At 47.1% G+C, this 24,877-nt stretch overlaps 1 protein-coding gene across 3 annotated transcripts in view; it reads right to left on the reverse strand.

Moving 5' to 3' along the window:
* Sp3 (phosphatidylinositide phosphatase spermathreecae) overlaps positions 1–24,877 on the reverse strand; it is a 91,368-nt gene that overhangs the window by 49,795 nt on the left and 16,696 nt on the right. For all 3 annotated transcript variants that reach the window (XM_077688245.1, XM_077688247.1, XM_077688246.1), the window contains 7 exons: positions 22,668–22,796; positions 20,241–20,288; positions 19,967–20,149; positions 15,056–15,416; positions 10,896–11,088; positions 10,759–10,836; positions 10,345–10,465 (listed from right to left, as the gene is read on the reverse strand). In XM_077688245.1, coding sequence (XP_077544371.1) covers positions 10,345–10,465; positions 10,759–10,836; positions 10,896–11,088; positions 15,056–15,416; positions 19,967–20,149; positions 20,241–20,288; positions 22,668–22,796 — 1,113 coding nt within the window. The remainder of the gene's footprint in view (positions 1–10,344; positions 10,466–10,758; positions 10,837–10,895; positions 11,089–15,055; positions 15,417–19,966; positions 20,150–20,240; positions 20,289–22,667; positions 22,797–24,877) is intronic.

A 24,877-nucleotide genomic window follows, 5' to 3' on the forward strand; every position in this document is an offset into this window, starting at 1 on the left:
TCTCTGCATTTTTTTCTGCAAAGGTAATCAATATATGCTTACTAACATCGGCTTGCTGAAAATGGCTACTTTTTTGGCTCCTTTTCAAACATTCACTTTAGGTTGGTGACATTTTTGGCTACTTTCAGCAATTTCCGCGCGACTTTTCTTTCGGAACATTGCTGGCGCTAGGCGGGACAAAGACGGAGATTTACACACACAAGTGAAGCACACACTACCAACTGATTTATTAATCACAACAAACACAACTCATAAGGAAAAGCTTCAGATGACGTGACAGGAAGGGTTAATCAATCTTGATGAAAGTATATACACTATTTGTCATGCGCATGCGTTTCGTAGGCAAACGCATACAGTTCGTAGGCAAACGCATGCGCATGACAAATAGTGTATATACTTTCATCAAGATTGATTAACCCTTCCTGCCAAGTCATCTAAATCTTTTCCTTATAAGTTGTGTTTGTTGTGATTAATAAATCAGTTGGTAGTGTGTGCTTCACTTGTGTGTGTAAATCTCCGTCTTTGTCCCGCCTAGTGCCAGCAATGTTCCGAGTAAAAAATCAACTAGCCGCATTTCAAGCTCTGGCTGACTTTTCCTTCTGAGGACCTGGTAACCCTGCTTGCTGCTACCATTGGGAATTTAAAGTACACTGCTGACTGCCAAACGGGCAGCACAAACTCCTAAGATGGCCCCGAGTTCAACGCTTTTCTGGTCACGAAACTCCGGCCACAGTTTCATACAGGGACAAAAGCTGCCGCTAAGGTCGCCGCTGTCAGCGAGGGGGCATTCCGTGCCCGTGCCACCCACGCGCACAGCGCTCCGTTGAAGCTGCTGCCCGTTCAAGGGAGCTGTTGATAGTGCATAGAATATTCTGCTATCACTCATATTTAGCTCAACATACAATTTTGCTGCTGCTTTCACGAGTGAAAAAGCTTTCTTCGCTTGCCTTTGCAAGATATACTCTAGCAGCCCCTCGAACAGTCTAGGAACAGCACCGGGCCGTAGCTTGGGCTTCTCACGTTGCGAAGACACGGCGTCTCCTGGCACAACGAAATCATCGCTAAAAACAATGTCTGTGGTGTCAAAATGTTTTTCATAGACACAGACATGTCATGTTGTGAGTCAAAAGAAAAGCTGCCGGCTTCCTGTCGCTGTATCGCACGTTTCCACTGTTCACGCTTATCGCCGTCACTTGACAAACAAAACGATGAGGCCTTTTCGCTCGTACCTTTGTAACCGAAGTGGCATCCCGGTATGCAGCAAGTCGTAGGCATTTCTGCCCAGTGTCCACGCACAATATTGTCACAGTTGTAGTTCAGTTTGCTCTTTTTCCGCTTTGCGAGGAAGGCACGTTGCATTCATTTGAAAACGGCTTGTTCGGGAGACGGGCTGTTAAGTTCAAGTACCTCAGTTAACCTATGAAGACCACCACAACCTGCGTTGTTGTTGTACAATGAAATCTCGTTGATACGTTTTCTACGGGAAACAGAAATTAAAACGCATAATGCAAAAATCATATTATCCAAAAAGGTTAAAACAGGAGGAAAATCTGCATAGTACTCCATCAGCAACTCACTTTTATTGAGCAACGTTGAAGTACCTGATCAATTTGCGCTGCTCTTCATTCTTTTCGTCATCCAGGAGTAAATTCTTCTGAAACATGAAAAAGAGCTGCTGTTTGCTCACTCAGCTCTGCATTTGCAAAGAAGCTACGAAGTGCGTCCCAGTGATGAAGTCCCTCGCTTGCTGTTGAACACCGGTCACCACAACTGTCTCCATCTTCTAATAAGTTGTCGTCCGCATCGTCGTCGCCATCATCATCTGCAACTGCCGCCCCGCCGCAGGACTTAGCAATGACATCTTTCACGGTGCACAATTCGCAGGTTGTCAGGTCGTCATCCGCACACACAAACTCTGGTGTAACAAAAGGTCCACGTCCTAGTGGTCCCATTCCATGGTTGTCTCAGCGGCTCTGCAACGTGCAGATTGTGGATTTTTTCAACGCGGTTTGAACTAGTATCATCATCAGCAGCAGCAGCAGCCTATCTACGCCCACTGCAGGGCAAAGGCCTCTCCCATTAATCTCCAATTATCCCAGTCCTGGGCTAACTGCATCCAATTTATCCCTGCAAACTTCTTGATCTCATCTGCCCACCTAACTTTCTGCCGCCCCCAGCCATGCTTGCCTTCTCTAGGGATCCACTCTGTTACCCTTAATGGCCAATGGTTACCTTGCCTTCGCATTACATGCCCTGCCCACACCTATTTCTTCTTCTTAATTTCTACTAATGTGTCCTTAACACGCGTTTGTTCCCTGACCCACTCAGCTCTCTTCTTGTACCTTAATATTACACCTACCATCTTCCATTCCATTGCTCACTGAGTAGCCCTCCATTTAAGTTGAACCCTCTTAGTGAGCCTCCAAGTTTCTGCCCCGTAGGTGAGTAGCAGTAAGATGCCATTCATTATCTGAGAATGTCTGCCGAATTCACTCCACCCCATTCTTATCCTTCTAATCATCTCTGCCTCATGGTTGGGATCCGGGGTCAAAACTTGGCCTAAGAAGATATGTTCGCTTACCACTTCTACTGCTTCGCCACCTATTTCAAACCGCTGGGCTGTCCTGAGGTTATTGATCATTACCTTGGTTTTCTGCATATTAATTTGCAGGTCCACGGTTCTACTCTGTTCGTCTAGTGTGGAAAGCATGCTTTGCAGGCAGAAAGCAGGCCCACCATTCAACTCTGCTTGTCCAGTGCAGTAATCATGCTTTGCAATTCATCTCCCGAGTTACTTAGCAAGGCAACGTCATCAGCAAATCTGAGGTTACTCAGGTATTCTCCATTAACCCTTACTCCCACCTGTTCCCAATCCAACGTTCTGAATACCTCTTGTAAACATGCTGTGAATAGCATTGGAGAGATTGTGTCTCCTTGTCTAACGCCCTTCCTTAAAGGTATTTCACTGCTCTCCTTATGTAGGACGATGGTAGCAGTGGACGCATTGTAGATATCCTCTAGTATTCTTATGTAATGCTCGTCTCCACCCTTATTCCGCAATGCCTGAATGACTGCAGTCAAATGCTTTCTCATAATCTATGAAGGCCATATTATAGGGGTTCAGTATACTCCGCGCACTTCTGCATCACCTGACTGATCGTATGAATATGGTCCATTGTTGAATAGCCTTTATGAAACCCTGCTTGTTCATTAGGTTAACTGAAATCTAAGGTGGAAGAAATTCTGTTAGCGATTACCTTGGTAAGTACCTTGTAGACGACTGACAGTAAGCTGATCGGCCTGTAATTTTTCAGGTACTTCATCACCTTTCTTATGGATTAGGATGATGTTCGCGTTCTTCCGAGATTCCAGTACACTTGCGGTCATTAGGCATTGCGTATACAGGTTTGCCAGTTTTTCTAGTACGATTTCTCCGCCATCCTTCAAGAGGTCTGCTGTTATCTGATCCTCACCAGGTGCTTTGCCCCCTTGCATTTCTTTCGAAGCCTTCTTTACTTCTTCTGTCGTTACTGGTGGGATGTCTATCTCCTCTGAACTACTTCCTCGTAAGGTATTATCCGGGATGGCGCGGCTACTGTGCAGATCTCTATAGAACTCCTCAGCTACTATAACTATTTCATCCCCATTTGTGATGACATTGCCTTGCTTTTAAGTGCATACATATAAATTTTCCCCACACCTAGATGCCTCTTCGCTGCTTTCAGGCTGCCTCCGTTCTTAACTGCATGCGCAATCCTCTCCATATTATACTTCCGTATGTCAGCGTTCTTATGCTTATTGATTAACTCTGCAAGCTTCGCTAGTTCTATTCTGTCAGCTGGGGTGGATATTGTCATGCTTTGCCCATTCCTAATTAAATCTTTCATCTCCTGGGAAAGTTTACCAGTATCCTGTCTAGCGATCATACCTCTGACTTCTACTGCACACACAGCGATAATGCGTGTAAGATTGTTGCTGGCTTACTGTGTCGTAAACTCTGCTTCCTCTTTTAGAGCTGAATATCTGTTGTGCAGCGCTATCCTAAATTTCTCAACCTTCCGTCTTACTGTTTGCTCATCGATCGGGTTCTTTCATACTAGCTTCAAATCTAGCCTAATTTGAGATCTTGCCGTACGGCGGTGGTCACTACACCTCCCCCTTCCGAGCACTTCCACATCCTGCACGACGAAAGGGTCATCGCCAAGTAGGAAGTCTATTTCATTTTTGTGCTCCCCATTCGGACTCCCTCGCGTCCACTCCCGGCTTTCCCGTATGCAGAATGAGGTGTTCATGATGCACAGATTAGTTCATTCTGCGAACTAGACTAGCAAGTCCCCTCTGTTATTTCTACAGCCCAGACTATAGTCCCAAACTGCCTTGTCTCCACCTTGCTTCTTGCCAACTTGAACTAGTATACTGAAGAAAAAAACGGAGGATTTTTAGAAATGTAAGTCAGGATGAACTTTTGCAGTCGTATTATACAATTTTCTGCAAAAATGTGATCGTATTAAACTCACGAAGATCCGTTATTTCAAAGAGACATCAACCGGCAATGAAAGGAAAAATGTATTATGCAGAATCGTGACGAGATTCCACTGTATAACCTGTGTGGCTTCTTTGTGCTGGCCGCCTGATGTGTTCGAGAAGCGCTAGGAGCAGCCATGGGAACGCTTTCCGCCTTTCATCGTTTGTCTGGGAAAGCCGAGATGAGTGTCTAGCCAATAAAAATAATCCCAGCCAGGGAAATGTTGTCAATGTCCTCTTGCGGTGAGCCGCATCTTTGTTGTTTTAGGTCTAAGCGGCGCCGAGGGTACCTTGTGACGCTGGCAGGAGGTCTCTCTAGTTGCCGGGGGCACGGCCTCTCGATGGAATTTCATAAAAAGGCCGTGCCAGGGGTCATTACCGCATTAGAGCATGCAAAGCGCGGGTGCATCCTGGTCGGTGGGGTTACGCTTGATGCGATGTCATTTGGGGGGCCAGAGATGAATAGGGAAGGGCGCGCCGCAACACCTGGAGCAGTTGTACTGTCCAAGGTATGCAGTGAGATTGAAATCCATTCCGGGTCTACAGTGTCACCACAATGGCAGATACATGTGATGAGGGACTGACAGCTCCTTTTTAATGCACACGCCGTGTTGACACAGGCTTCAACGCTGAGCATAATTTTGGCACGCGTCGTAGGAACAATACTTTCAAGAGGCCGCCCGAGGGTCGATGGCCAGCCTTCGGAGTTGATATCAGTCGGTTTGTTTTTATTAGTGATGTGTTTGTGCTTTGATGAATACCTTTGAGTTTGAGCGAGAGTGAGAGTGTGGATCAAGTGATTGTTTGTGTATGAACCTTTGGTTGACGTGGCCAATCAGCGGCCAGTGTGCGTTAGTTAGTACGTAGTCCCTCCTCACACTCTTTTGGGACACAGCCTTGAAGGCGTGGTTCTAATGGAATAAATAAAACTGAAGATTTTGGTGTTTTGGGGTGGATCTAAAGAAGCTATAGACGAGGGTCAGTCGACCGAACGAGAGTGAGCGAGGGCAGGTGCCGGGAGACCCTCGCGACTTATAAATGTTTAGCTAAGGGCATTTAAGTATTTCTCTGTTCTCATGTAAATTGTGTGCATTCGTTAATTGGTATGTCTTGAATTGTAACCCAATGTCGTCGTCTGTAGATAAAAAAGAGTGAACCCCCGATCTCACAGCCATTTCGCACTTCATCGCCGTACAGATTCCTCCGTGCCCTTCAATGCTTTTGGGAAAGCACTGAAGGACTCTGGCTGTACTGAGCGTGCTATCGTAGCAGCAGGCAGGTTTGCCAAGTCCTCAGAACAAAAGGTCACCGGAATATTGCCGAAGCTAGCCAGAAGTCGCCACCTTGAACTCAACGTTTGAAAAGGAGCCAGAAAAATCTCCATATCGAGCAAAGCGATAATAATAACTTCTTTTCTATGGACTGCGTAGAAGAAAAGGCAGAAACTTTGACAAGTCGCGAAACTGGGTCACAAATATCATTCATTTGCGATGGATTGCAAAAACAACAGCTGCTCCCCATTGTCTACTGACAAAATTAAAATATGTAAGTTTGAGTAAAGCATTCAAATAATATGAAAGATCATTGAATGTGGGTTTGCCACACCCTGTTTTTCACCTCTTTCACTGCCTCCTTGCATTCCCGCACCTATTATAAGCCATCATACATCTTTCCCACTACTCTGCATGGAATCTGAAGTGCCCGTGACCTGCCCAAACATTAAATTGACAGCATTGCTTAAAGCCTTCGACATGATTCTCAAAGGGGTCGTGAAGGGATTTTCAAAAAAACTGTGTTGTGTGTGCGCTTATAACCGTGGAACCTTGATAAACAATGAATGCACACCCGTTTTGTCGCCCGATATCGGCAAATAGGTAAACAAATGCCGTTACTGTTTCACCGAGGCTTTCCTCCTCAACTCGTGAAGTGACGTTTCAGAAAGTCAGTAAGACGCCAATCACAGTTCTCCCTCGTCTGCACAATATGTCGGCATAGAGCGGGCTTGCAAAGGGTCAGATAAAGCTACAACATCGGCGCCATGATGAAACTCGCCCTGCAACTGAACGGGAGACGTCTGATCGCTGATACGACTGATCAACATTGTCCAACTTTCAGTCAACAACACCGGCGAGATGCGCAGGCAGAGGTAACCACGTTTAATCTATACTGGGCATTTGTAAACAGTTTACGCTGTTTCTACGAGTGTAAACTGTCGTTTTGCTAGCCGGTATTCTTGAACAACTTTGCCGACGTCTGTCTCACGTAGCCTGTGAAGTGAGTTGCGCGAACGTGAAACTTCTGACCTGATGAGATACATGACCGTACGCTTAAAATGAGAGTTTATTAGATAAACACGTTTATCGAAGGAACTTCGAGTAGTCTGAACTTAAAACCCATCCATTATTCACTCATCAAGCGCAAAAATAACTAGCGAGAAGCAGCGATACAGCGCCGAGTCCCAACATCACGCAGTTCGACGATTGCTTTCCTGTTTCCTGCAATAAACAATGCTGTTAACGCTGTTTTGTTGACTGTATACGCTCCGCTGTGGCTTACTGCAGAAGCGCTCAACAGTAAGTTGGCGGTTAAAGCTCTAGGTAGATTAGAATTTATGAAAACACGACAGACTTCTGGGTTACAAATGCGAAGAGGCTTTATGCAGCAGTTTTTCGCAGCGCGCGCTTCCCACGTCGATAGTGTAGTGGATAAAGTGCCCGACTAGGCTGGCTGTAACGTTGGGCTAGCCCGGAGGCCTCAAGTTCGAATCGCACACGGGGCACTTTTTTTTTTTTTTTTTTTTTTTTTTTTTTGCTCGAGCGATCTTGGGCCATTTCATACAAAAAAGATAAGATTCCTAAGAGAATTCGGGAAAAGAACGTGAAACCCAGCAGGGAAACTGTCTACAAACTGTACAAACACCCAGTAGGTCTCTCTGGTAGGTCTGAGTTCTGCTGCAATGGTTGCCAGACAACTGAAGCGGTCACGACACCGCTCACGTGGATAGAAAACTGCTTTTTGGCAACGAATAAAGGATGCATTATTTTTAAAATATTGGGTTTGCAGCTTTGCATAATATTATACACAAAGAACATTGAACCGCGTTGAACTCTCGAATGTACTTGACGTGACGTCATTCTAGAGGCGCTGCCGACCGCTGGCGCGCGCATGGTCGCTTGCGATGCGCCTCAAAACGAGAATTTCAACGGCGCCTCCTAAATTCCAGAAGCAATGAATTGTGAAAATATTTGGGATTTATGTTCTTAAAAGATCGTTCAAGCAGACAAAAATTAGACAAAGACAAATGCATTTTCTCTTCACGACCCCTTTAAGGGGAGACGTGGGTCTTGAAATGAACTTTTTTATTAATTGGTCTGTGATAATGAAAATCACTGTGCATATGTGTTTTGGCTTCCTCATTTCAAATATGTAATTAGTTTTCAAGTGGTAGAATTATTTTTTGAGTTATAAGGAAAACACTGGAGCCTAATTAAGTAATTCCTTACGGGCCTTTAAGGAACTTTTTATTCAATTTTTTTAAAAATAAATGGTATGGGTGTGTAGCTTAAGACCTGCCATGCATGCTGAAGCTATTTATATTCCTGTAAAGATAGTTTATTGCATAGAATTAATCTAATTATGCCAAGTACAGTTTTCTGAAAACTTAATGACCTCTAATTATAACTCATAACATTTATTTAGGCACAATGAGCCAATTAAAATAGCTTCAGCATGCAGTTCATTTTATCTCGAATTCAACGGTATAACACTTGTAGAAATCCTTTGAAAAAAACTACCTCAAAACCCCTGTAAGGCTAGGCACATATGCAAAAAAAGGGAAGCTGAGAAAATCGCAGTTGAACTTTTACTACAAGTGACAGTTTTATCTATTGAGCATATGAAAAAAAGAAAGGTTCTAGAATGTAGCTCGCTTTTCGCTCAACACGAGCATACGAAGTTTGCTGAAATCAGTTGGTGGGAAAATTATGAAATCCTCTGTCTACAGATGGCACCTGGCAGAAAAACTGAACAAAAGCAAAGCCAGAACGTTGCTTCGATTTTTATGCTGTTGGCATCGCGCCGTCTCTCTTTGGCGACTAGGGCTGAGGTGCCGAGCGTGCACCACAGTTGTAAACGCTATTTTGTTATGTTACTGCTTCATTTGTAGCAATCAAATCGGATTTGCATCGCGTGAAGTGAGTTGCAGCGAAGGGGCTGGTAACGGAATGCCCGCCACTGTTCTGTAACGTGCATGCGCTTGGCTAGGTGGGATAACCACGTTTTCGGTTTAATCTACTCGTATATCACGTTACCAACGCACATTGTGCACAGTGCGAACATTTATAATTCTCAAATCGCTCATCTATATGGTAACCTGCCGACGAGGAAGCGCGCGCCGGTGTGCGGGCCGAACCGCCGCAGCATCGTTGATAACAGAATGAACACACTTCCCTTGCGACGTCGGCATGCGGCATCCTCCACTTTATCATTTCTTTTCTTTCTATTTGCTGCTGATCGAAAGATAGACGCACCTTAGTGCCCCCGCAGGCGTAATCATATCGCTACGCTATCGTCTCGGCAGCCCGCGCGGGCGCTAAGCCTACCTCCGTCTCGGCGCCGTTCTCGCGATAAGTCGTCGTCACAGGAGCAGAAAATCGTATTTCAGGCGCTTTTAATAATGCCTGTTCTTCCTTTCGGTTATCGATAGACATCTTTACTTTATTTTTACGCCATGCGGGGCTTTTGCCGGTCCTCGCATAGACGAATACAAGAGCCGTTGCCCTGTGATGAGAGTGCCGAGCAGACGACCCACGGCGCCCAGCCAATGAGGTTGCGCCCTGCGGTCACGTGCAGTCAGTAACCAATTAGGCGGCGCGATCCGTCTCTCTTCTACCCCGGTTTTACTCGCAACCAACGAACGAAACGGAGTGGTTCTGGCGGGGAATTGAAAACGAAAAGACGCGCTTTCGAATGAGACCAAGATGGACGCCGTGGCGCATGTAGAACCCGAGAGGCGAGTCGTCGAAAAAATGCTATTTTCGCGTCGAATCTTGGCCGATTTTAGCGGGCGTCGGTGCTATAAATTGATATTATGGCTCAAATACGTACTCCTGGGTCTGGATATTTTGCTAACCGGTAGAAAAATAGCTCTACTTTCCGAAAATGGCGATTTCTAAAAATCGATTTTTTGGCCAAATTTCGGGATTCCAAGACCCGCGTCTCCCCTTAAGGCAGGTGACGGATATGAAAAAAAAAGTTTCGCATTGTGCGAATAAGTAGCAGTGTCCGTTGATGTGTTTAGAGTGACACTAACTCCTCTGGCCCTATTGTTGGCTTCGCCAAATCGTCCCCATTTTTTTGTTCTGATTGGCTTCCAGTTTTCTCTGGGCTCCTGTAAAGCACTGGACGACCAAATAAGGCTTTTTTTTTTAATGAAAGGTGTTAAAAGAGTGTGGGAATATATAAATAATCAGCAGCGCTCAAAGGAGCCACAAAATAGCCAAGGTGCCATACTAAAATTTCAGTTGCCACAAGTCTCTAGAAGTCAGCAGTTTGGCAACAAATCGCCAAACCTGGCCACCCTGGTGGCAGGCCGAAAGCAGTCTCTACAATACGACCAAAGGCGTCACATCGACTAATTATTTGAAACTGAGAAAACAACCTGCCGACGCCGGCGAACTCCGTGAGAGTCTAGCTTCGGCGATATCGTAAACTCCTCCTCCCATAGCATTACAGCGGAGTTTCGTGACCAGAAAAGCATTGAAGGACCCTAATAGCACTGAGACGGTACACTCAGTAAGAGCCTGTGCACGTGGGACTAACCTGAGTGTCCATAGCAGTCTTGGCTATGGCAGTCTGCACAATATTAGTCCGATCCAAGCAGTCAATGCAGTTGACCCGAAAGACACCTCTTTGACCGCAGATAAGTCCCTGCTGATCCAGCCTAAAGAAGGAAGACACTTAATGGCAAGTCTTTGTCAAGAGAAAACAGAGCCAGTAAGAGCTTGCCTGCCATGCACATGAAAGTGGTGCAGTGTGGCTTCAAAGATATGCGTATTTGACCATTTAGCCCTTTGTCGTCCACTTGGGAACACATAAAAGCAATGGCACACCACACCACTTTTCTCTTTTAACGCACAAAAAAACATTTGTGCCGGCATGCGAGACACAATCCTGTCTACTGTGTACAGAACAGCTCCACTACCTCGTGTAATGCAGTTTTTCGGGAGAGCTTACCAGCAGTAGCGCATGTCACGAACCAGGTCTTTGATGCCATCGATGAGAACTGAAACGTTCTCAAAACGCATCCCTCTGCTGCAACAGATCCACTCTGATCAGAGTGGGGCTTCCGACAGGCGACTGCTCTGCCTTACCAGTATTCGTGAAAGTCGAAGCTGACGTACGTCAGCTCAGGACTGTCCAGGTGCAGAACGTGGTTGAGATATGCGTCTGCCAGCAGCTTCTCCTTGCCTGTCTGCTCCACAAGGCTGACGATGACCTGGCTACCGTAGAGTTCGATCTGCTCGGCAAAGTGCTTGGCAAAGGCTTGCTTGGTTTCCTCCTCATCTGCAAAGGCCCCAAGGGAGCCCTCGTCACCACCAGCCCACTCCGGCTAGGGAGGCAGCATTCACTCGACAGCCAGTATTTCCCGAAAAGCCACCCAAATGTGACACGACAAATTCCTCACACTGAAATAAGTTATAGTCACACCAAGGAAGCAGGTACAGTACCATGGTGAAATATTGTTCCTGGAATGGCTGCAACACAAGGTTGAAATGATGGACTAAGCCTCTCATTGGAGATGCAGCAAAGGAATATCTTTTATTCGTAAGCAGGCAATTGCAACCATGCTCAACCTGCTGTGCTGGTGCAAGGGATGTGTACAGTCATGGACAAATGAAATGAGGACATGAAAACATGAACGGTTCGTGGAGGTCCAACAGTGGGCATATTTAAAAAGCTGCATTTTCGAACTTTGTTTTCTTAACTAAGCCAGGCGACATTTTGACTTGCATGGAAAGAAATCGTGCTATCTGTGTGCTCTGGTTCATATTTTCGTGTTCGCATTTCATTTGTCCGTGACTGTACACCCCAATTGGGCAGCCAAGAGCTAATGTGGGAACACAATCATTTTGGTTCCATTTATTATATCGCTCCAAGTTCTGTTCCGGCTCAGCCACAGAGTAACAAAAAGAAACTTGTTCATTAAAGTTGCATAGATCTGAATTATTACAAAATATCGCAATTTTTAAAGCAAAGCTTTCTAGCTATACCAGCCAACGGTTCTTTTGTGGCGTGCGGGACAACAAACTCACAACGCGGCGGGGGGAGGGGGGCAGAGGGTTTTACTCACGGAGCACACTGTAGATGGCGCAGTGAATTAACCCAGCATTCCCCAGACGGAAGTGCCTGCTTACCGGCAGCGGTGTTGGCGGTACGTTTTTGTTGTCTGCTTTAGCGATGGTTGTTTGGGCCCGTTTTGGCACAGCTTCGCGTCCATTGCACGCTGCCTTCGCATGGCTTGACTTGTTCGGGAGCACGTCCAGAGTGACCCGCACCCGACGGAATTAAGTGGTCGTACGGCAAACATCGTGAAAGGCCAACTGCACTCAAAGTTTCGACAACGTAAAAATAATGTTACCTAATAGTACATATAACAAGGATGTGAAATGCAAAATACTGAGCTTCAAACATCAACGCGCGCGACACAAACGGCTCGCGACATTGGCGTTTTCTGAACTGAATAGAAACTGAATAGAAAAGGCGGCCATAGTGGCGGCCGGACGTGACGTACGTGATGGAACGGAAGCGGCCGCGCCAGAACCGGCAACCGCTCAGAGCCGCCTTCAAATGCGCGTGGTAGCACTGCGTTTCGCTTTGTTATTTCCACAGAAGAACTTCCACTAACGTTTGCCCATGATAATGGGGTTAGGCGCAATTCCGGCATCCCGTTGCTATCAGTTGAGATGAAGTAGACCAACCCGACAGTAATTTTTTTCCATCATAATAACTACCGGAGTAGCAATTTTTGGCATTGCAAGTAAAAAAGCGGACCCTGATTTACAAAGCTACTTGCCCGTACGATTTCGAAAAGCAGCTTTCGTTATAGCCGATGCCTCGGCTATCCCGTCGCTCTCTTTGAAGGGAACAAACCGCACACGGGTGGCGATCAATCACTATTTCTACTATACATTATGTACGAACAACTTTGTGAATATCGGCCCAGTATTTTTCGCCTTACTGCACATTGAGAACCGAATTGTAAAAATGGCCTGAAACTATAAGCCAGCTTTCACAGCTAAATGATGCACTAAAGCACGAAAACATTTCCTATCTACGGCTGTTTTCTACTTTAACCAGAGACAGGTGCTGTTGAAAACATTTTACTTTCAAATAAACTAAATCTAACGCTCAAAGTAAACACTTCCCTTGGGAATCAAAGAAAAATCTGGTCTATCATTGAGGAGAGGAGCAGTTTCGTTAGTTTTCGCACTTCGCGAAGATGACGGAAGATATTTGTGTGGATGTATTTGTTAATACGAAAAAGGCTGATTTTGGTTCATTTAGCGAGTGAGGCAAAAGTCGCACAAATGTTTATAGCCGCATGTACAACAACCATATTTACGTCCTCAAACGTTTGGAAGGGTCTAAAGGATGGAGGTGGCATTGGGCCAGCCCAAATATGGCCAATATTGGACGCGGAAGTGAGAGTGGTCAAGAATTTATAAAATATCTTTTTTTTTTCTGTGGTAAATGCAATAGAAATGACAAATGTAAGGCAAGTGCTCGTTTCGCGCCATTTTTTTCTTTGAGTAAAAATATTATTTTCAAGTAAAAAGAGTTTTGCTAAGTCCCAGACGTTCGCAAGCACGTGAATAGTTTGTAGGCTTTTTTTTTTTTTTTTTTTCACTAAAAAGTGGCGGATATTACTGCCAATGCGGTTAGTTTAAACATGTGATGGCGATGGCGGTACAGCACGCTGGTGTAGCAGAGAAACCCCGGGTGAACGCATCCCTGAAGCCAGCGGAGTGCCCTGCAAGTCGCTGGAGAAGCGCGAGTTTCACGGGACAGCTCGGAACTTGTTTCGGCGACTCTCCGCCAGGTGCAAACGTCATCTACTCGGAGGTACTTTGAATGGCGGTAGCTAGCGCTCTCTGTGATTACGAGGCTAAGGATTTCGCCATGGTGATATTAACAGCATAGACCACTTATTTGGACAAAGAAAAATTTGAGTGCAGTTGGCCTTTAAGGATTCGTTTGCAGTGCGGGAAAATAAAATGTACAAACCACATATAGTATGTGGTTTGTACATTTTGTACATTTGTATACAGACATCTGGCTGCTAGAGAAACGCTACCTTTTGCGCACTGCTTGACACGAATGGGACTCCATTTTCTAAATTGGTGAATACCAATTCGGTTGTGTTTTAGGAGGTATTACAAAAGGCGAAAGTAGCAACTGGTTCTGATAAATAGCGATTATAAACGTTCCCTCACCTTTCTCGCAATTCTCAAACTTGCTAAACTAACTAGTTTAAATCGGTATAAATGAGAATCACTAAGCTCACATGCCGAATTGTTTCGGTGTCTGCGCTTGCGCCGCGCGTTGGTGTAGCCCCAAGCTAGCACATCAGGATGGGGCTAGGCTCCGCTGTCTCACCCTTCGAAAGGCGCTCCTCTCCATTTCTTTCTCCCAACTCACGGCCTAGCTACAGCGGCAGCGTCAGCCGCTCTAGCCCAGCCGTGGCCGATGCTGCTGCTGCATTCGGAACACCACCCCTCCAAATTCCAGGTAACAGCTGGCAGAATCTCTGGTTTCATTCTTTGTAGAGCCACGTGTGCGAGTTCAAGTGACCTCGCATGGGCAATTGTTGTGGGCGTCATTTAAAGCTCTTTCCCACCACCTTCATAGCGTGGATTGGAGCCAATTTTTTTTTAATTTCTTCTTTTTTATTCTCAATAAACTCTTCAACATGAACAGACTACAGCAACGAGTAGTGATAATGCAGTCCAAATTACAATCGAAACAAATACAAGGGCACATTTTGCTTAGTGCAATTTAAAAGTAAACGCACAATATGAGTATCATATATAAGGAGTGCCTTGGAACATGACAATCTTAGAAGAAGCTCGTCATCAAGTGTGCTTGGCGACACAAACACTTTTGGTCTCACAAAATAACTAGTGTTGAGGATGCTCATTCCACACTAACCTGGGTGCCAGGGTACACCAAGAGCCATCTCTACCAAAGCACAGAGTTCTGGCGTTTTCCTTCTCATAACTGCAATGCAACCCAGGGGAAGCTGCGCAGCTCCGTTGAGTTTTTTTGTTGTTTGCATCGGATTCCACCCCTGGCTCCCATCATACGTAAGCACTGAGTGCACTTGTGTCTACTGAAACACCTGTTGCCATCTCTGACTCCAGCATCCTGACTGCTGTTCATGATCCGCCCACCGCCTCCAAACACACGGCAGTCCAAACAACACGCTCACCCTCACAGCTTTCAGGGAGACGAAAGAGAAGGAACTACTCGCCTCTGTCCAGACGTGGTGGCGGCCGGTACTTGTAACCCGGCTGGCTCCAGAAAACTGGCACAGAGCCCCGCACTTGCACAAAGGACACCACGTGGCCGGCGTGCTCGAAGATCTGCTCCGTCTCCACGTAGTTGGCGCATTTGCCCATCTCGTCCACCCCGCGCCGCTTGTAGCGCGTCCCTGCCCGGTACCGACTTCGGCGTGACACCAGTGCCATGGTGAACTCCTTGGCAGCCACGTCAAACCAGGCGCCCGAGCTGTCCTGGCTGAGCGCCGCTTCCCCAGGGTCCATGGGCTCCAGCTGGCAGCGCTCCACTTGCACAAACCCCTGGATCACCGGCAGCACCCAGTGGTCGCCGCCCTGGGTGGAGCAAAAATGCGGACGCGCAACGGCTGCAGCTGGGTGCATTGCAGAGCGCAGCTCACCAACTGGTCCGTGTCACCAGAGCGCAAAAAAGTGCTACTCCTCTTAACCAGGCTGGCAAGGGGTCAGCCCTATTGGGAGGGAACAGCCCTTTTGACAACAATTATCAGCTCACTCAGGTATTTGCTACTCTTAGGGTAAAGGAACTTGCAATCCCTTGACAGCCTTAACATGAATGCACTGAGATGCCACATGGAGGTTGTACAAAGTCAGCTGCTGAGCACACTGACGTGAACTTTGCAATGTATAGTGGAATAAGGTGTGGCAGTTCTTACAACCCAGCCGGCTCTCCGACATAGGCCACCCCGCTAGCTTCTGGCACGTCAACCACGTGGGCACTCTACACCTACGGCCCCTGTCAATGAGGTTCACCAACCCGAGAACACAGCGGACAGTGGCACAGTCGTTAATTTGGGATCTCCCCAAGGCATGTGAGCAACAGGCTCGACGGCATTCGCCAATCACGCCATCCAGTCGTGGTCCAAGCGGGAGGCAGAGATGGCTGCCTCCTGTCAACCCGTGCATTTGCGGACCTCCACTCATGCATGGGCCTGGAGCACTGGCGCCAGCTCGCAGGGCCCAACTGAACCTCCCTTTATAAAGGAGCCCACTGACGCACAGTGGCGCTGTGAGGCATCATCCGCTAGCCCCCACATCTTTCCCTTGTAGCGTGCACTGACGTGGTATTGCAGATCTCCCCGATTTCCACGGCATGCGGGCAGTGGAGGTGATACTCTAAAGGTGACATATTGGAACGCTTAAAGGGGCCATGAAGACAAAACACGACTTGGTTCGATTTGAAGAAACTAGCCACTGGCAATTCACTCAGCTGCATTTCAGCCATGAAAGATGTTTTTCTCACCAAAAAAAACACAATAAATATCGAAAAACTTTCAAATTTTGCGCTAAAGTGACACCATATGGGCAGCAGGGATGCAGCAGGAGGCCAGCATTGAGGTGTGTTAACTGCACATTAGCATTCCAGTGGTACGATCAAACAAAGCTAGAGGCCCCACTACAATTGCCCCTTTGGTTGGCAGCCGCCTATCGCCCGAACAAGATTCTGCGATGTCAGAGAAATTGCTGGAATGTGGCTGGGCAGTCGTGACGGCTTCCCTTATCATCCACGTTTGCAATAAAATCGGCATCATTGTCATGAGCACCAAGCAGTCGTCTTGAAGACTGGCATTTTGTCTCCACAGCTCCGCAACCCTCACACTCGGCAAGGTCCTGGACACATCATTCCCTTTCGTATACGAATACGATGCAGAAGTGAAAGTGCCGCCTGCTGGGTCCCTTTCAACACTAGTGACATTCCAATGGCCAACTGCTGAACAGGGCCCGCCGTTCGATCTTCATGGCTTTGAGGCAGTCTTCCATTCCTAAGGTTTGTGCTCTTTTTTTAAGCCAGTATCACAAACGTCTGGCAAGGCCCTCAATTTCTTTGTTCGGGCGGCCACCATGGTGGCTTCCTCGGCAGGGGACGGCCATTTTTGTTGCGGATCCCTGCACCCCGTTTTCTTTAGTGTTCGTTTTTTTTTTTTTTCCTTTGTGTCATCACCGCTCCGAAGGGGGCTGCGGCAGTTAGCCTCGCTAGTGCACGTGGGTAGCTAGCGCGCGTGGCTAGCATGTTTCCTCGAAGGTGACGTCAGTGGGACAGAAATGTTCAGCATGGACTGCCTGCTTGATTCCGGGAAGGTGACGGAGGTGGGGGAGCTGCAGCTGTCCCTCACTCGCATGCAGTGTTTTTGGGGATGACGTCGGGAGTCCAAAAGCGAAAAGGAAGTCCGTCAGCACGCTTTGCGGCGGGACGACCAGTGCCTTGACCATGTTGTCTCAGCAGCTCCAGAGACTTCAGCACACGTGCTCACGCACGGGCCGACCACCCTGCTATAATAAACAGCTATCCGCTCTTTCCAGCCCCTACAGGTGGCGCTGCGGAAAACGGCAATGGCGGACGAGACGGTGATCAGCCCCCCGAAGCAGCATTCGCGCCAGCATCAGTGGCGACCTAAAAGCCCGTAGTCCGACTAGAAACAATTACTTTCTTGAAAAATAAACAGAGGCAATGCGAGACAACATTCGGTTCGTCTCAGGGTGTCTGGTGCGGTGTAAAAAGCGGCGCGTGCGAGGCAAACCGCTGCGCACGGCTCAGGCCGCATGCATGGAAGTGGTTTGAGAACAATCCCGCCTCACTGGGCAAACTGCTGTAGAATGTGCAACGCCAAGTTTTGGGACATTATTGCAGTGTACATTATACTTCAGGGGTGTTCACCTTTTCCTGTGGGCATGCTAAGCAGAGGGCCATGCGGACCATATATGCACCGGCGACATGTGCGTATTGCGGTGTTTTGCTTGGGCGTAGTAAAACCTAGTTGTGACTTTGGGCAGCAAAATCGCAAAGACGAGGCTCCCATTACGTGGCGTCAAGTGGCAGACATACGAACATGTTAGCATTATATGAGAAAATATACATACAAACCTACGTATTTACGCGTGCGTACCCAACACTTGCGTGCAATATTGCAGCGTCCATGAAAATTACAGACATTAATTTACAGTTGCGGTTTTGGCTTGTGATAATTGAAGATAAACCTCCTGACTAAAATTACGTTATGCTGATTTGACTACCGGTAAGATATTTATAAGTCCGTCGATGCTTATCACGAAAACAAAAGCGGGAGTTTCCTAGCAAATGCATTCAAGAGCTCGCATTTGAACTAGCAGACGCAAAGTTATTTTTATTGCTACAACAACTTGCTTCAACTTATTTATACTATCCAGTCATTAGTTAATAAGCGCATCGCCACATTTGCTTCTTGCCTTCAAGGGAAAAATGTTTTCATTTGTTTCTTTACTAAAATAAAACCAAACGGATTGGACAGCCTCTGCTGCTTATATGTTTGAAAGCAGTGGAATTGAGCCAATTTAACATTTCACATAAGCTAGGGTCGGTTGACATATTAAGCGGCAATGAACGTAAATGAACGTAAATAGTACCGGAAAAGGCGATCACACGGTTATACTAAGAGCCTACAAGAGCGGCGTCCAGCAAAGCACTATTAATTGCGGCAGCCCAAAAGACGCGTTTTTTTTTCCCCCGCAGCAGACACCAATGAGGCTCAAAACTTCATTTACCCGCAGCTTTTACAGTTTCAAGAAAGTTGGTAGAATACGAATGCTTGTTATTTTCCGAATATTTATGCGGCATTTTTGATTTCTATACTTGCGATTACTATTTTCCTTTCGTTTCTGCGAGTCCGCACGGATGCCGCCAGCCGCCTCCGCCGGAACGATCCGGCCGCCGATCACCGTCTCCCGGCTTCGGGCAAATTCTGCGTGGCGTCACCAGCATCGCTGGAAAAAGCGAATTGTCGCACCTTCTTGTTTGCGCGAGCGAGCAAGGGGATTGTGACAGTTAGGAAACCTTTGTGTAAAAATGTTCTAAAGCAATAGCCCATTTTCCTGAAAATAACAGCGGCCCAACATTTTTCAGATTGCGCTTGGCAGTGGGTCCATTTGATGCTCTGTGCAGGAAGGGCTGCTTCTGCACGCAGCTTCCTGCCCGCTGGACCAATGCTGGGCCAGGGAACCATCTACGGAGGGTTCATGTACCACGGCGTCAGCATTCACCGCCACTAAGGTTGTTCGAGGTGCCCCACGCAGGGTGCCAACACATCGCACACAACCGTGCAGGGAACTGGTCCCGACTGGACAACAGCTGCGTGAAATGCTGGCTTGGCTCATTCAGAAGCCTCACTTCCACACTTCATGCGTGCCCACTGTGCCTGCAGGTGCCGCACGCACGCAACGAGCGATGCTGCAAACCCGCCCACGGTGTGCGAGCAAAGCCCTCACTGTTCTGCATGCCCCTGTGGGCTGCAGTCGGCTCGCACCAGCTGCGAAGGCGATTCGGTGCCCGGCTTCGGCGCAGCCGCAAACCTTCCAACAGGGCACCGCTTGTGCATTCTCTGCTTCGGCAAGACATCAGACCTGGCATGGCAAAAGCATTTGCTTTGCCGTCCAGAACAGTGAGACACATGGCACTGAAATGGCATGACCAATTCAACCAAACCAATAAAACTCCAAATACTGACATGGCTGGTGGTCATTTTTCTGAAACTATAATACAGCACTGGTCGCCTTACTTTGGACTGCTTGCATCATTAGAAACATCTCGAAACAAGGCGAGAAGTGTGTTCTTTAACTAGCAGCTGCTAAGCAGTCCAGACACCTTTCGCCTAGGGCAACCAAAGAGCCAAAGCCTTTCGGCTGCAACAGATGCGCCAACTGTACTGCCCCTTTGGGTTCTGCGATTTGGCGAGAGACCGAGTCTGCCTATAGAATTTTTTCACTCCTACTAGGCCCCTGGAATCACTGAATGGCTGCTTGAAGGTCGTTTATCCTAGGTGTGCCTTTCCAAGAGATGCTGCAGCAACTGGTCTAACAGCAGAGCAACAAAGCTGAACAGAAGTGCGGCAACTTACTTCCATTTCGGTCAGCTCCCGCAGCATTTCCCGGTTCCAAAAGAACCGTTCATCCAGTCGCTCCCAACTGGGTGACCCTGTTGGCGGTGGGGGCCGTTCCACTTGTCGCTGCAGCGTGTTGGTAAGGTCGCCCGTCGGAGAGAAGTAAAATGAGTCCGTGTCATTGAACATCTTCAGCAGCTCCTGCGAGGTGCACGGAACAGTATGCAACCCCAGTGCAACGCCCACAGCGTGAGCACCAGCAGAACGGAAGAAATGGCGGCCGCAAACTTACGTCCAGCAGTCGCCGCTCGTACTTGTCCCTTTCTCGACTCTGCACAGTCTAGGTACAAAGGGAGAAAAAAGCGTCACACATTCCTCCCTTCCACATCAGTCGTACCACAAGCCAGTGCCCAAGTGGAGGGCTCTGAATTATTTTAGCGATTAGCAGGGTATGCACTGCCCCCATTCATTTTACTAGGTGAACTCAGCCACTGCAAAGCCCTCAGCAGTTACTGAACTGATTCGAATAAATTTGTTACATTCAAAAGTACAAGCCAAAATTTTGTGAATGGTGAAATCAGAATTTTGATTTTCAGTGACATCCCCCCCGTATCAAAATCAGCTTGGTCTAGTCATTAACCCTTTGAGGGTTTTTGCCGTACGTGTACTGCGGCGGTTTTCCGTCCCGCAAGGTCTTTGCCGTACAGGTACAATTTCGAGCATCCGTTTGAAATTTCGCGCCATATTAATGATGCATGCTCCCTGGGAGGTGCTGCCACCTCCTGGGACTTACAAGAAGTGTTTGAAATTTGATTGTGCTACCTTCTAGCGGTGAAAAACAGAACTCTCTGGCTTCGGCGCATTACGGCGTCTGTACGTGTCAACGCGTTTCGTGGTTTCAGTTTCGCCACGTGATCGCATCGGAGGCGCGCGAAACTTGATCGGCGCTCGCCATCAGGGGCGGCGGAAGTTGATTTCGATCTATATTGGCGCTGCTCTTATCTTGTTTATTACCCACGCTCACTAGGTATTCTTGTCCTCCTTGCTTGGAACTGAAGTAACCTAATCGGAGACTCCGTTGCGGGGGCGGCGGAAGTTGATTTCTATCTATATTGGCGCTGCTATTAGCTTGTTTATCACCGACGCGCACGAGTTATTCTCACTCTCCTTGTTTACTGGGTTGCCTTCGAGTTCTTCAGATGCACGGCAAAGCGGCGATATGGCCCAACGAACTGCCCACTCTGATGACACCGACCGCGATGACTCTTCTGACTCTGAGTTTGCTCCTTTCACCGAGTCTGAATCGGAAGACAGTCTTTCTTTGGAAGAAAACAGCTCATTTTTGGAGATGCGCTTTATGCGTGCAGACTGTGATAAGGCACTGCGCGTAGACCCGTGTTTCAAGGAATACCGTACCACACTCTGAAATACTATTGAACATTTTTCAGTTCTAAGTGATGCTGACCCCAAAATACTGTTCCTGATAATTTTTTACCATTTAATCCTGACTTCAGACATTTTGTACATTCCAAATCCGCAATAAACTAATTTGACCACCAGGGAAAGTTTTTTTCAAAAAAATTCGACCCTGACACAAAAATTTTATGATCCATTTTTATTGCTTTTATCGATGCCTGATGGTCTGGCAAACCCGACACAGTACTTTGAATACTTCAGCACGTGATAATTAATTACATTGAACGGCCTGAAAATAGTTTGTTTCAATTTTTTGCGCTTTCAGCCCGAAAGGCGCATGTGACAGAATCCCGGCATGACCTCACCGCTTTGTGCGGACGTCAAAACACTGCGGAGGCCAGTGGGGGCGTTGTTTCGATCGCGCCGCCACCGGAGCTGGACGGCTGAGCTGCCTGAAGATGCTAGGCGTACCATTACGGTGGAAATTCGATGACCGCTTTCAATAAAAGTCCTGATGGCGACTTCTGTTGCGATTCCGGGCTATATTATCGCTTCCTTTCCATTGTGTGGAACTTTATTTTTGCCAACAGTGCCTTTCTGGGCAGCGGTTATGCCTGTAGCTCTGGCTACGTGCACCCGTTTGTGAATGCGCCAGCGCCCAGTCGCCGCTTGCGGTGCCATGCGTGTGAAGTGACGTCACGAGTTTTCGACGAGCGGTGTTCGCGTCATTTCTTTTGGCTACCACGGGATGATGTCACGCTGATGTGCATTTGCTGAGTGCCGCTCTGCGTGCTGTTCCGTCGGCGCAATAAATGAGATCCAATTAAAGTATGTTCTTCGCATCGCAGGAAGCTCATATTTCAGCCAGGATATTCTGTTGAGCAAAGGAAGCGAACTGTGCAATAATATTACAGCCGAAAATTGGTGTCGGTACTCCTTTAAGCGTGACACAGTCTTCTTTGAACAGCAGTTACACGAGGATTGTGTTTCTTTCATTTTTTTTTTCTCTCTCTGTGGCTTCTGATCACATGGCTGTTGGTGTATACAAGGGACAATGCCCCAGTGAGCCGCTGATGCTTTCTGGAGTCCCCTGGACGAAAAAACCCTCCGAGCGATCTCTCCCTCCCCCAACCACATTCAGAGTTGGCCAGAGCAGTGCATCGACCATCATTACGTATGCCAGAGAATTCCTCCGCAGTGCTTCCCCAATGCTGCCAATAAGGAGACGCATCCCTCGCCCGTCTCTCCCCCTCCCCTCCCCTCCCCTCCTCTCCCCCTCCCACCTCCCAAACACACACTGTACCTTGCGAGGCTTCACTTGCGCTGTGGCAGTTTTGATGGTCTGCCAGGTCTTTTGCAGTGCTCGCTGTTGCAGCTCTGAGGCAGGGCTCCGCTCGGGCCTTCTCCAGCTGGAGGGGTGCTTGGTGCAAGGCTGCCGAGGTGATGCCAGCCCCAATCCACACACATCATCCACTGGCTTGTCTCAAGCACAAAGGGGCACTTTTTCATTAAACAAAACGCACTGGCGCAGTTCACTGCATTTCCAGAGCAATGCACAGGAAAGCTGAAAATGAGTCAACAACAACGTTCCTGCTCTGCACCTCTAATGCAGTTCACAGGAAGAAACAAACCACCCCAAAATTAAAAAATGACACAAAAACCTGAACAGAGATACTTTCGAAACAAGTTAGAAAGATTACTAATTACAGTTGAACCTCGTTATAAGAGACACTATTCACCCACATGGTTGGCTGCCCTGTCTTTCCCATTACTTTGACCTCTTTTATAACAGATATCGGACATAGAAGATAGTTGGTTATAAACGACAAGTTATCCTTGAAATTTGATAAACAATCTCATTTGCAACAGAACTCCAGATGCGGTGCCACCAATCACTAACTGCAGTTGCGTCCATTGTGGAAATAAAGGAGGACGACAGACGCAGGCAGTCGCTATTCATTATAACTTTAGCAAATGCAGAGTGACGATGAGAAGCCCCGGCAATAGAAATGCAATGCACAGAAGTGGTTAAAGCCTACCACCAAGTGTACAATCGCGACCGCACGTGCGGGGTTCTGCACGAGCCAAGAATACCTGGAGCACGCGGTGGGCTCTCCCAATCGCGTAGCTCCCAAGCAAGAAACATTGTACGTGTTGAGTCCTGCAAGCATGATGAATAGCCAGAGCACACATCGGAAGAGGCGGTGCGCTCTGCCTATTCATCAGGCTTGCAGATTCAACATCTACGATGCTTCTTCTGCAGACAGTGTAACAAGAGGAAGCCTGAAAAAGCTGCTGTAAAAGCAGTGTAAATACAGCCATGAAGCAAACAAAGAGTCGCACCTATTTTACAAAATTCTGGGGCCAAACGTAAATGACATAACCTTTTTCGACATACTGCAGCAATTCTTGTGCCTATCTTAGTCTTAGGGCACCTGCATTGGAACTGCGGGATGATCAGCAAGTGAAAACTCTGATTATAAGAGACTTCTCACATAAGAGACAGAAACTGTTCCCCGGTACGTCTCTTTTATTCAGGGGTTAAACTGAAGTAACTTTTCTGAAATCTCCTGCTGAAGTGCCCGTGCCTAACAATAAAAGCAAAGTTTCACTTGAACAAACATTTTCTTTGACCGCTCCAAAGTTTGCTTGATGAAAGCTCTGCTATATAAATAAGGAGTCAGCCTAAAAGGAGAGTACAACAATCAAATTAGCCACTCTGAATGTAAAAACAATAAAAAATGTCTGAGCCTGCACCTTCATTTAAAGAGGACATGAATACAAAATACAACGTTGTTTTATTAGACATATTTGGTGTTTTATAGTGCCCCCAACAATTGCCCAGCAGCAAATGACGCTTTATTCACTGAGAAATCAAACATTTTAAGCCAAAATTTTATTTCTCTTGCTAAATCGTTGTGTTTCATGGTGTCAGCGGTGACGTATTCAGAAAATATGATTAAAATGAACGTCAGTATGTTGACTAAGGCTGGTGTGAACGGCAAAACATCTAAATTGTTGGCTTGTTTACTGTCTGCCTCCATAGATGGCGCGACGATACCGCTCCAAGAGCGCTGTCCACACTTGCTCTGTTTCTGATTGATGGTGGTTGGTGTTTAATAGCGCGAGGCTAACTTGGGCAAAGAGTGCCAAAAAAGTTATTGAATGACAGTGGTGCAAATCTATATTACCAGATATAACAAAAGTGAAATGAAACAAAAGGCAATAAAGATGACTGGTGTAAAGGGCCATATTGTCAATATGCACGGCAAGAAATGAGGTGTAAAAATTTGGCGTCAGTAAAAAACTGAAAAGTGCCCTTGTGGGAAATCATGGGGTCGTCACCTAGGAAATGTGATGGGTGTAGTGGAATGTGTTGTCTGTATAGTTATGGGAAGTGTTTGCATTGAGTGCTTTGCGTTGATGTGCATTACGGAAAGGCCCTCTGCCCACTTGCTATATAGGGATCTTGAAGATTCAGTGAGCAGGTGTTACGTGTGTGGCCTACCCGTA

The sequence above is a fragment of the Haemaphysalis longicornis genome, unplaced genomic scaffold (genome assembly GCF_048455015.1).
Source record: "Haemaphysalis longicornis isolate Haplotype H1 unplaced genomic scaffold, Haemaphysalis longicornis Haplotype H1 scaffold_1, whole genome shotgun sequence".
NCBI lineage: Eukaryota > Metazoa > Arthropoda > Arachnida > Ixodida > Ixodidae > Haemaphysalis > Haemaphysalis longicornis.